Genomic DNA, 12,599 nt, shown 5'->3' with positions numbered 1-12,599 from the left:
CATATTATAGTTTATTGAGGTAGGGTTGGGTGGTTTACTTGCCTAGCATGTGTTAGACCCTGGGTTGAATTCTGAACACTAGAAGAAATAAAAAGTACTGAGATAAAATCCCTGATGCCTAGTACCTCCTTCAGAACTAACATAGAGCCATTGGCATTTAAAGTGCTGGGTGCAGGATTTAAAATCCTGTGCTGGGTGACCCATGCCTGGGTCTGCTGTTTACAATGAGTGTAACGCTGCCTCCTTTCTGCTCTTGCCAGTGGAGACTTGCAGGTCACAGGTAGTGGCCACTGTCCCTACAGTACTGCTCAGAAGGCTGTGGGCAAGGACAACTTCACTCTGATCCCCGAGGGCGTCAATGGCATAGAAGAGCGGATGACAGTTGTCTGGGACAAGGCAGTGGTAAGTCCACCCCTTCCCCTGGAAGATTCTAGAAGTGCCTTGCCCGGACCATCCAAGCCAATGGTATGGACTCCAGACTCTGAAATCTTCCTTTCTTACTTGGAAGTAGAGCTAGGAGCAGAGGACTCAGGGGAAACCACCTCCAGGCTGTAGAGAGTCCTCACTTCCTGATGTCATAGTCCTGAATGAAGGAGGGAAAGTGGATGGCAGAGGGAAGTGGCTTTTAACTCATCAGAAATGGCTCTAAAAATTGCTTGTGTCTATCTCCATGTATGCATGTGTGTGCATGCTTGTGTGTGCATGGTGCATTGTAGGAAATTCGGAGACTAGCCTGTGAGAATCAGTTTTGAGTGGTAGGCATCTTTACTTGTTGAGTTATCAAGCCAGTCCCTGTCTTATTTACTTATTTATTTTCAATTCCTATATTGTGTGCCATGGGTGTTTTGGCTGTATGTATGTCTGTGTACCATATGAGTGCCTGGTGCCCTTGAAAGCAAGAAGTCGTCCCTGGAGACCCTGAAATTATGAACTTTCGTGAGCCACCATGTGAGTGCTGGGAATCAAATCCTGGTCCACAACCAGTGCTCCTCGTGGCCGAGCTGTCTCTCCAGCCCCTCCTCATCTTATTTTCTGAGACAGGGTCCTTCTTTGGCCTCGAGCTTACTAAGTAGGTGTAGGTCTGGCCCCAGGGATCCTCCTGCTTTCCCCTCCCCAGCGTGCAGATTACAGGTCTGGCTTTTTAACATCAGTCCTGGGTTAAAGTGACAGTGAATGGGTCTTCACTACATCCTCAGGCTTATGGCATAAACACTTTACTAACTGAGCCATCTCCTGAGCTCAGTGGATCCTATAAGGTGTCAGCAGCCCTCCCACAGCTCCTGCTCTGCTCAGGTCACTCTCAAGGGTGACTGGTGTCCATCTGTGAAGACCTCAGTGGAAGGCCCAGGTCTGGGCTTGTCTGTTCTTCTCCTCAATGCATGGGTCTTGATTTCAGGCTACTGGCAAGATGGATGAGAATCAGTTTGTAGCCGTCACCAGCACCAACGCAGCCAAGATCTTCAACCTGTACCCAAGGAAAGGTCGGATTGCTGTGGGCTCCGATGCTGATGTCGTCATCTGGGACCCAGATAAGATGAAGACCTTAACAGCCAAAAGCCATAAATCAGTAAGTCCCAGCCCGTCCATGGTGCTCCTAGCCTGGGTGGGTGATGGTTCTGTTGCGTCCTTTTGGAAGCTTCTGGCTAAAATTGGTCCAGGGTTTTCCAGCTCTGCCTCATGGCTGCACCAGCAGCTCACACCGGAGAGACTCCAGGGAGGTGCTTTGCACAGGCCCAGCCAGGCTGCTGCTATGGTCTTGTGATCACATTCTCTACCCTCTGCAGCTCTCTCCACAGTGCTTATACCCCTCAGCCATCACCCGGGTCCCCAGGACCACTTTTAAAAATGACGGTTTTGAATAGAAATCACGAAGTAAAATTTGGAAACTGCAGGGGAAATAATAATTCTGTTTGTGACCTGGCTACAGAAAATAGTAAACAAAAAATAGTCTGCAGAGCCAAGAAAACAGCAAGGCAGAAGGTACAAAGTTGAGGGGCAGGAATCTGCCTCTCACTGAAAGAAGGGTAGGTCCTTTGCAAGGCAGGAGAATACTGTGAAGTTAATGAATACCAAGAGAGTTGGACAGTAAAGGTTGTGCAGATGTGTGTGTTGACTAGGGGAAGAGACCTGCTCTCACTATCAGCTGCACATCACAGCATGGAGAGGGTCAAATGCTGACACGGACTCCGGGGTGTAATGTGTGCACCTGTGATACTGTCACAGCACCAGGGAGACTCCGTGTTGCCAGAGCTGGAACTTAGTGTCACCTCTTCGGGCAATGGAGATGCACACGGTCACACATACAGACTGCACTCAGTGTGGTTTAGCAAAAACAGAGCAATATCCCAATGTTTGGTATTGGGAAGTGTAGATCAGTGGTAGTCCAAGTGCGTGACAGGACTCAGCTCAACGGCTTATGGACTTTAAAGAGCTCCCAGCCTTTAAAGATGCTGAGGGTCTCTGGGATGGGGAGAATAAGGCCTCACAGGATGTGCAGCCAGCATGTGTGTGTGAGAGTTACAATCAGAAGTCCTTTAAGGCACTCCGCTCAATCAGAGGTAGAGAGTGTCTCTACCAGAGACACTTCACACCACTTGACTGTTTTCAACCATACCCGACCCACTTTTAAAATAATGGCTAAGAAGCAAGCACAATTAAGAACAAGTGAAAAGCCGTTGGGTGATGGCCGCTGGCTGCTGGGGTTGAGTTTCCTCTTCAAGATCAACAAGCCAGATACAGACTTTTAGATGTTCTGTTGTCTGGCTATTCTTTAAGATTTTAATTTACTTCTAAATTACATGTATGTGTGTGTTAATCTGTGGAGACATGAACATAGAGCCTGCAGATGCTAGAAGAGGGAGTCGAATCCTCTGGAACTGGAGTTACAGGGCTGTGAGCTGCCTGGTATGGGTGTTGGGAACCAAAGTCTGGTCCTCTTCAAGAACAGCAGGCATTACCTATTGAGCCAAACTTCTTATGCTGCTGCTGCTGCTTCTGCTTCTGCTTCTGCTTCTTCTTCTTCTTCTTCTTCTTCTTCTTCTTCTTCTTCTTCTTCTTCTTCTTCTTCTTCTTCTTCTTCTTCTTCTTCTTCTTCTTCTTCTTCTTCTTCCTCTTCTTCTTCCTCTTCCTCTTCTTCCTCTTCTTCCTCTTCTTCCTCTTCTTCCTCTTCTTCCTCTTCTTCCTCTTCTTCCTCTTCTTCCTCTTCTTCCTCTTCTTCCTCTTCCTCCTCTTCCTCCTCTTCCTCCTCTTCCTCCTCTTCCTCCTCTTCCTCCTCTTCCTCCTCTTCCTCTTCCTCTTCTTCTTCTTCTTCTTCTTCTTCTCCTCCTCCTCCTCCTCCTCTTCCTCCTCCTCCTCCTCTTCCTCCTCCTCCTCCTCCTCTTCCTCCTCCTCTCTCTCTTCTTCTCTCTCTCTGCCTTTCCTCCCCTCCTCCATCTTTCCCTCTTTTCCTCTTCTCTCTCTCTCCCCCTCTCTTTTGCTTTTTGATGAGGGGATATGCAGGTCAGGGACATATTGAGGAATGGTTCTTTCCATCCACCACATTTGTCTCAAAGATTGAACTCAGGTCATTGGAGTAAGCACCCTGCCCACTGAACCACCTCACAGGACCTGTCTTTTCAGTAGACAAGACAGCAATAGCACGATCTTACCCTGTGCTCTGTGCAATGTTCCTTGACTTCCACCCAGCAGTGCACACTGGGCTTATTCCTTGGGTCACGATTTGCCTGTGTACCTCAAATGTTTTAGGGAAGCCCATGTACTTTAGTGAGGAAGCTCTCCCTCACAAAAGGTAACAATGCCACAGAAATGTAGGTTACAATCAGAAAGTGCACAGTGCTTGTCTCCAGTGCTGGCTTCCATTCAAGATGCCCCAGGATAAGTTTTAACATTCAGTCTCAGCTGGTGCTGGGACTTGTCTTTTGCATGGTGGACTATCACAGAGAAGAAAAAGTCATTGGATAATACTTACAGCATAGCATCATATGTGTGCCCTGTGGATGCAGAGGAAACCTCGGGTGTGGTACAGAAGTAACTCTGGGGTTTTGCATTCACAGACTGTGGAGTACAACATCTTCGAGGGCATGGAGTGCCATGGCTCCCCCCTGGTGGTCATCAGCCAGGGCAAGATTGTCTTTGAGGATGGGAACATCAGCGTCAGCAAGGGCATGGGCCGCTTCATCCCTCGGAAACCATTCCCAGAGCACCTCTACCAGCGTGTCAGGATCAGGAGCAAGGTGAGCTCCTGCATGGAGGGCCCTTGAGCTGTCGTCCCCTTCTCTGGGACCTGGGCTCTGTGCTGTGGGGGGTTGGTGAGCATGGCTGTATGCCCCATTTGTTCGTTTGTTCATCTGAGAGCAGACAGGCCAGGGAGGTTGCAGGGCCTTGCATGCTGTGTCAAGTGCACTTGTGTGTGAGCGGTGCTCATGAGCTGCTTGGGCTTCTGCCTTGCACATCTTGGAGGTTCCTTATGTAGCCTACTGGAGGGTCATGAGCTTTACTTTCCAGATTAGGACTTGGTGCTCAAGGCCTCGAAAGACTTACCCAGTTACCCCTCCACCTCAGTGAGAATACACAGCCCGCAATCCGAGGGCTGGCTCCCCGCTCACCTGCGTAGCTCTCCCCTCTCCTCCTGCCAGATCTTATCTACTTCTTTTCCAAGATCTTGAGCCTTGGCTTGGAAGGCCCTAGCAACTCTGTCTTTGTCTCTGACGCAGAGAAGGGAACTCTGGACTCATTACTGTGGCTGTCTCCCATCTGTGACCTTCCTGTCACCATATGGTCTGATTATCTACATGATCTAAGTGATGCTGTGCCAGAAGGGCCAGCTGTGCATGTTGTCTGTGTGTCTCTATTCCTTGTGCATGTTTACATGTGTGTCCGCTTTGTGTACTACACAGGTGTGCCACTGCATGTATCGTACACACATGCACATCTGCACACACCCATTGTGTATACTGTCCATGCATGCATGTGTAAACATTTGTCTGTTTGTATTACACATGTATGTATATGTGTGCTTATGTGTGCTGTGCACATGCATTTGTATGTGTTCATTTATCCATTGTATATTATGCATATTATGTGTTAATTATGTATATTATACATGTATGCACATGTGTGTGACCACTTTGCACTGTGTACACATGTATATATATGTTCATTTATTCATTGTGTATATTATACAGTGTATACATATGTATGAGTATGTGCCTATGAGTGTGCTCTGCATGTATGTGTGTCTTCATTGTATGCACTGTACACATCTGCATATATATACATATATATATATACATATATGTGTGTGTGCATGTTTGTCTTGCATGTTGTTTGTACATACATGCACAAGTGTATTTATACTTGAGTGGATGTATGCTCCTGTGTGTGTTTCCATTCTTGTACTTTATCCATGGTTTAGACAGCAAAGTCAGACACCTTCTCCAAGCCCCAGATCCCACAGAATTGCCCCCATCTGTCAGCTGTCCCTCTGCCTCTGCCACAAGGGGCAGTACCAGATCCACACACATCACAAGCATTGTGGGCCAGGGCTCTCAGGTACCAAAATGGCTGGAATCCCCACTACCCGAAACCGTTGCTGGGCTGTAGACGCTCTACCCGATCTGCAGCTGAGTCCTATGGTGAACAGTTACCTGTCGCTGAGCAAGTATCTGGCCCTCTGCTAAGTCATCAGTTTGCATCAGAGAGTCAAGTTACTGTACTTGAGGTTCCCTGCCCTTACGCCTGGGCGGTGGACAGAGCCGGGCTGGGAGTGGGGCACAGAGCCTACTTTTGGTCACCCCGAGCAGAGGGAAGGGTGGTGACTGAAGGGAGGCATGAAAAAGAAGCAGGGTGACAGGGGCACACGTCACTGGAGGCCTTGGTAGTCAGGGAGCAGAGCCTTGGGATAAAGCTGAGCCTGCCAGCTTAGGAGGAGGAGGGGCCTGGAACCGGGGTCAGGACACTTGCCACCACTGGTCCCTTTAAGGCCCTGATGCGTGCTGTTCTCTGAGGCCTGGAGCCAGTGTCATCTCCTTTGGCATTTTTGAGGCTCTCTGGGCTGTACAGGATCTCCAACCGGCTCCAGAGGTCCCCGTCTCAGCCCCAGGCTGTTGGGCTTCTTTCAGTGGCATGGGTGACAGTCCCTCTGCTTCAGGATGGTGGCAGCCTGCCCTCTTGTGGCCACCATTGTGGAGGTCCTCTAGCACCTTGATTCCTCTGCCTTCCCTGTCTTACCCTCTCTCCCTCCTTTAACCTGCCCTCAGTTCCTCATCTCCCTATGTACTCTGTAAAGATGAGACTGACGTGTGTGTGTGTGTGTGTGTGTGTGTGAATGTATATCCATATTGCGCTGTGCTATATGGGCACATATCTATGTGTGCACAAGTGTGGCTTATGTGAGCATATGTGTGGTGCAGCTAGATGGCCTCAGGCCCCTTTGTTGGCAGGGCAGACGCACAGATGCAGTGATAACCTGACTCTCCCCTCTTTCTGTTTAGGTTTTCGGGTTGCATAGTGTCTCAAGGGGCATGTATGATGGCCCCGTGTACGAGGTGCCAGCTACCCCCAAGCATGCAGCTCCTGCTCCTTCTGCCAAGTCCTCGCCTTCTAAACACCAGCCCCCGCCCATCAGGAACCTCCACCAGTCCAACTTCAGCTTGTCAGGTAGTCTCATGGAAGCCAGGCTCCTGTGGACAGGGCTCATGTCTTTGGGCACAGGTGGAGAAGGCTAGAAGGCACGGGTACACTCCTCTGCTGTGCTGAGGCACATATAGGCAGGCATTTCTAGGGTACAGCACAGCATGTTGATTCTTGACCTTGGCACCGGTCAGCCCTGGCCTTAAGCATTCTGGGGGTGGGAGAGAGGACATTACCATTCTCATACCAAGAGACTAAGTACGGAGCCCAAAGGCAGGTATTAGACAGGAGCTTTCTCATTTCCTGGGTACATGTTCTGTGCCTGGCCCTCAACCACACCCACCCCCTGGCTTAGGAAGCATGATATGGACTTTATGTCATCTCCAAATGATGGTGATGTGTTCCAGGTATTGTTTGAAGTTTCACAAAATTCAGTGTCAGAGTTCTAGGATTTAGGGTTCAACAAACTTAAGACCCAGCTTGAAGACATGTATCTGCAATTCCTCCAGATGGCCACACGAGGGCACACACATGCACTGGGAGCACTGTACTGCCATTGAAATTCCAGGTTAGAGCCAGTGTAGGGTCCTAGGGATTTGATGATGAATGGTGCACAGCCGGACAGCCTCCGATGAGCTGAAGAGCTTGCTGAGTTCCACAGGTTAAAGTCTAGGTGGCTGTAGTCAATCGCCTTTAGAAGCATGAACCACTTAAAACATGAACATGAACTCATGAGCTATGTAAAATCAGGCAGTGGGCTAAAGTAGGTCAATGGGTCATACCAGAAAAAGTATGGGCTAGCAACAGAGAGGGTGGCAGGAGCTGAGAGAGGATGTAGTTTTAGTTTAAAGTGTTGGATGAGAAGTACTCTGCATGGAGAGTACAGTGGGTACTGGGTCCGGAGACCCCAGGACACCTCACTTTTCATGGTCCTTTTTGGAATAGTTACCTGAGTGCAGATGACTATTAAAGGTAGCCAATGCTATTGCACAAAAAGACTACAGGCACAACCCTAGAACTTGTCTGGTATGCACAGAGGGCTGCCTTCCTTGCAGGGAGGAATTTGCAAACTGACTCTCTAGGTTGGTCAGACAACTAAATACCAAAGATCTATCCTTAGACATGGATAAAATAATCTTTAGATCAAAGATAACTGTGTAATAACAAGCTTCCGTGTTGGGGCTCGGCCTGACCTCCACCTGGGCCCTCCATCCCCTCTGAAGCTCACAGTGCTGCCCTCAGGGCTTCGTGGACATTTACCAAGTGTCACTCTCGCTGCCAGCCACATAGCTGATTCTCCTGCATTGCTGTAAAGTTCACCCTTGTCCATTTCCAAGGCAGGACACTGCTATAGTATATAGGTGCAGTGTGTTGGTCTAGCAGGTATAATCTTCATGGTATAGTCAGTTACCTGGCAAGCAAGACAGACAGACAGACAGATGGCTGACAAGGAGACAGCTGGGAGAGCCAGCGCTGTACTCTGTGCCAGGCTCTTGGTGGCTCACCTAGACAGGCCCTGTAAAGTCAGGGTCAAAGGGGAAGTCAGTCAGTCCACATACAGGCACGGACTCGTGTAGTTTGCACGTTCAGATCTATGAAATGCCCCTGGAGCAAGGGGCATTGTGCGAAGGAGGGTGGGCTTCAGGGGAAAGCCAGTGTGGGCGTGGACCCTGCCTTCTCAACCTATTATCTGTGTTCTTAGGGTATTCAGCCTCAGCACCCTTATTTTTGAATTGTGGGTAAAAATCATATCTACCATCAATTTGTGTGTTCTCAGCACACACCAGTGCACCATGTCTGCCTGTACACAGTAGGAACTCACTAAATGCTTTCCCCTCCCAAGGCCAAACTATGCTGGGGCCAGAGATATAGGAGAGGGAGCTCAGGACTGGCAGGTAGCCAGGAGAGATCAGGCAGTCTATAGGTCAGGAATTCTTCCCAGAGTGAACCTGGACAGGGTGTTGAAGGTGGATTGGAATGATGGAGCGGGCTTTCTCAGCATCAGCATGCCAAGGTGATGTAAACAGGTCTTATCCCACACACTGTTGGCCTTCTGTCTGTTTCAGGTGCCCAGATAGATGACAACAATCCAAGGCGTACAGGGCACCGCATCGTGGCGCCCCCTGGTGGCCGCTCCAACATCACCAGCCTCGGTTGACCTCAGATGAGCCAGATATGCAAGAGTGAAGGATTATGGGAAAACGTCCATTCCTTTTCCTGTCCGTGTTTTTGAAGCCCACAGTTTTAGTTGGTACTGATGGAGGGGAGATTGAGTGATGCTCTTTCCTTCTCTGTTTAGGAAGAAGTGGTACTAGTGTGGTGTGTTTGCCTGGAAGTTCCTTGCCCACAGTGTGTGTTAACACCGACTCCACCTCAGAGCATGGTGTCTCCATTTTCCCTTCCTAGTGACCCCCCAGGTTTAGCATCGTCCTATACTGTTCCCTCCACTCCTCCACGACCCTCTGAGTGATGGTTCCTTTCCACCCTGTAGCTGTTCTAGGATAGGATGCATGTTAGTAAGTTACGTACGCAAGTCTGAGCGCGGCTGATGAACATCGTCGAGGACGACATAGACACGATGCCAAGACCTTAGCTCCCAGGGGAGATGTCCAAACTTAAAAATGAAGGCGCCCCATGAGTCTTCACTAGAAAGATGTGGTCCCCATCCCTACCCTGACTGAGACCTGTGAAAATGCAGAATGACAGGAAAGGTCACCACCCACGTCCTGTGTCAACAACCCGGTCCCTGTGGCACCTGTAACTGGCCATAGTGTCTCTCTGGTCTGTGTGTCCTTCCAGCCAGCCTTGGACTTGGGCCCAGCCAGGCTTACACCCAGAAAGGGGTGTCCTGACACCCCACTCAGGCCTTGAGGATGGTGCGGTAATGGCTTTGCCCAGGCTGCCTGAGTCTCTGTCCCTCTGAGGAGGTCAGCAAGGCAGTCAGATTTTTAAAGTTTTGTACAGTTTTCCTTTGTATTCACTTCCATTTTTACTTAATAATTGACTTGTTGGTGGCTCTTATTTCTGAATTCAAAGCTTGTGAAAAAAAATAAAGAAATTAAATTGCCCGTTGATCTGAGTAGGTGTTTTCATTTGGGTTCATCAAATGCCTGGTTGTTGTCCTGACTCTGTGATGACCAAATACTGGGGACACAGGGGCAGGGACATGAGAAATGGGAGGGAAGAGTTAATACATGTCTTGGGGAAATGGGTCAAGACCATGGATTAATTGGTGGGATTCCGGGCTATGCCCTGATTGACACATACAGCTTACAGCTGGGTCTGCTTAGGAACTGGGTCACTAAGGATAAAAGTCCTCAGTGACTCTCTATGTTGTTCTCTAGAGCAGAGGGGCTGTGAGAATGTTGTACATTTCCGCAAGGAGCCACATCGTTCCCCAACCAAGTAAGCCTGGGGTTAAAGGACCCCCGAGTGAAGGGCACCCCTGAGTGGTAATTTTTCTTACAGTTATACAGAGACTCTAATAGGAAAAGACATGAGGCCAGACCAACTTGGCTTCAGGAGGAAAGATCTTTACTTACAGTAGCTGTTCCTATGAGAGAAAAGCGTTACAAGGTTCTGTAAGTGCCCAGGGCCTACTTGGGATGTGATGTGATAAGGGGTCTTTAAAAAACCCTGTTAGGCAAGGCTCAAGGTCTATTGGGCAGCTTGGGGCCCAGCAGTGCCTGGCTGCATAGAGGCCAGACTGCAGGGGTCACAGGCCCCACACTAGGAAGCTGGCTTTGTTCCCACAATCCTTCTGTGTTTGGGGTTGTGTACAAGCTTCTTAGAAATCAGCAAACCCTCCCTGCTGCAACCCCCTGCTTCCTGAGAAGCTGGAGTCTCCTATTGTGATCTGGGAGTGAAGTCATGTGGGCGGGTCCTGGACAAAGGCTTCTCACAGGCCAGGCATCCCTCTCCTTACTCTCTATGACTCCTGAGATATCTTCCCCTGCATGGTGTCTAGAAGTCAGGAGAGGTTCTGGCTTTATATTGATTAACTCTTTTTGAGATAGGGTTTCTTTTTTTAACCCTGGCTGTCTTGAAACTTGCTCTGCAGACCAGACTGACCTTGAACTCAGAGACCCACCTGCCTCTTCTAAATTCTGGGATTAAAGGTGTGTACCACCATACCTGTTGAGATCTTGGTTTTAAAGGCATGAAGGGGTCATGGAGAGAAGTTGAGACTTGGGAACATGTGGCAAGGCTATAATCTCTGAAGAGAGCTCAAGAAGGGCTACTGATGAGGGTGCAATCCAGATACAGAGGAGATCGAAGCGTTTCAGGAATGCCAGTGCCACAGGACAACCACCAAGGACAGCAGGGTGTGGAGTGGAGTCAGCCTGAGTCTTGGAGACAAGCTACGTGTGCTGTGGTTGGAATTGGCAGAGAAGGGGAGCCGACCAGGTCTTTTGAATCCACAGGACTGTGAGTGGGTCCCAGACACCAGGCACCGAAATTTTGACATTGTTGAACAGTAGGAGGAAAAGGGTCCCAAGAATAGGCAAAAGAGTCAGAGACACCCCATTCCCCATTGTTAGGAGACCCTCAAAAACACCAAGCTAACAGCCATAACATATTTGCAGAGGACCTAGTGTAGATTTTTGCCATGGTTACCACTGCAGTCTCTGTGAGCCCCTATGAATCCCACTTAGTTGATTCTTTCTGTAGGTCATGTTCGCCTGGTGTCCTTGACCTCTCTGGATTCCACAGTTCTCTTCTATGGGGTTCCCTGAGCTCTGAGGGGAGGTGCTCTCTGGAGATCTTCAATTTGGGTTCCTTCTCCACCTAATGTTTAGCTGTGGGTCTCTGCATCTGTTCTGTCTTTGGTGATGATTGGGCCAGGCACTGATTTTGAGTATAGCAGAATATCATTAGGGATCATTTTATTAATTTTTTTCTATCCTAAGTCTCTGGGCAATCCAGCCTTTGGTTTCCGGTCACCCAGGCAGTGTCAGGCAGGGGCTCCCTTTCACGGTGTGGGTTACAGAAGAGACTAGGCATTGGCTATCTACACCCACAAGTTCTGAGCTTCTATCTAGAAGTTGGGAAAGATTGCAGGTAGAAGGTCTGTGACTGGGCTAGTTGCCTGGTTACAGAGAATGACTGTTTCATATTCTGTATGCTCCATTATTTGGAGTCCTTGCTATGGCCACTCTTGTAGAGTCCTGGGACTGTCTACCGCACTAGGGTTTCACAATGCCTCCCAAAGCCCTCTAATTCCAGTAGTCTCTCTCCATTCCACCCCACCCCCATACGCGGCCCTTCCTGTTCCTATTCCCACAGGCCCCCAGTCCACCCACAAAATCTATTCTGTTTACCTTCCTGGGGAGATCCATGCATTTCCCTTAGAGGCCTCCTTGCTGCTTAGCCTCTCTGGGTCTGTGGATTGTAGCATGACTGTAATTTACTTAACAGTTAATATCCACTTATATGTGAGTACATACTGTGCTTCACTTTCTGGGTTTGGGTTATCTTAGCCAGGACAATTTTTTTTTCTAATTCCATCTATTTTCCTGAAAATTTCATGAGGTCATTGTTTTTAACAGCTGAATAACACTACCTTGTATGAACAAACCACATTTTCTTTATCTACTCTTTGGTTGAGGGACATCTTGGCTGTTTCCAGTTTCTGGCTATTGTGAATAAAGTCACTACAGATGTGGGTGAATAAGTGTCCTTGTGGTGGGATGGAACGTCCTTTGGGTATATGCCCAAGCGTGGCATAACAGTGGACTCTTCCAGGAAACTTGGTAAGGTCTAGTGGGTTCAGAAACCCTAGTACTCTCAGACTGAGGATGGTAGGTTTCATTTACTCCTGACCGAAGTGGAAACATAAGGGCTCTTTGGAAAGTCAGTTGGATGACTGGGGCAAACACATGAAGGATCATTTCATTAAAGTGGACACAGATGTAAAAGGCTAAGGCAGACTCATGAAGGAACATTTCGCTGAAGCAGACACAGGAGCG

General features: G+C 48.8%; 1 protein-coding gene across 3 annotated transcripts in view; it reads left to right on the top strand.

Moving 5' to 3' along the window:
• Positions 1 to 9,702, top strand: part of Crmp1 (collapsin response mediator protein 1) — a 45,877-nt gene extending 36,175 nt beyond the window's left edge. For all 3 annotated transcript variants that reach the window (XR_015636498.1, NM_001365151.1, NM_012932.3), the window contains 5 exon segments: positions 261 to 402; positions 1,397 to 1,567; positions 4,053 to 4,232; positions 6,492 to 6,657; positions 8,697 to 9,702. Coding sequence is in view for 2 of the 3 variants with exons in the window: in NM_001365151.1 (NP_001352080.1) it covers positions 261 to 402; positions 1,397 to 1,567; positions 4,053 to 4,232; positions 6,492 to 6,657; positions 8,697 to 8,788 (751 nt within the window). In the remaining variant the exon portion in view is untranslated.
• The last annotated feature ends 2,897 nt before the right edge of the window (positions 9,703 to 12,599 follow it).

The sequence above is a fragment of the Rattus norvegicus genome, chromosome 14 (genome assembly GCF_021556685.1).
Source record: "Rattus norvegicus strain SHRSP/BbbUtx chromosome 14, alternate assembly SHRSP_T2T, whole genome shotgun sequence".
In the NCBI taxonomy this organism is placed as follows: Eukaryota; Metazoa; Chordata; class Mammalia; order Rodentia; family Muridae; genus Rattus; species Rattus norvegicus.
The sequence above is the reverse complement of the archived record's forward strand: the minus strand, read 5'-3'. Positions and strand labels throughout refer to the sequence as shown.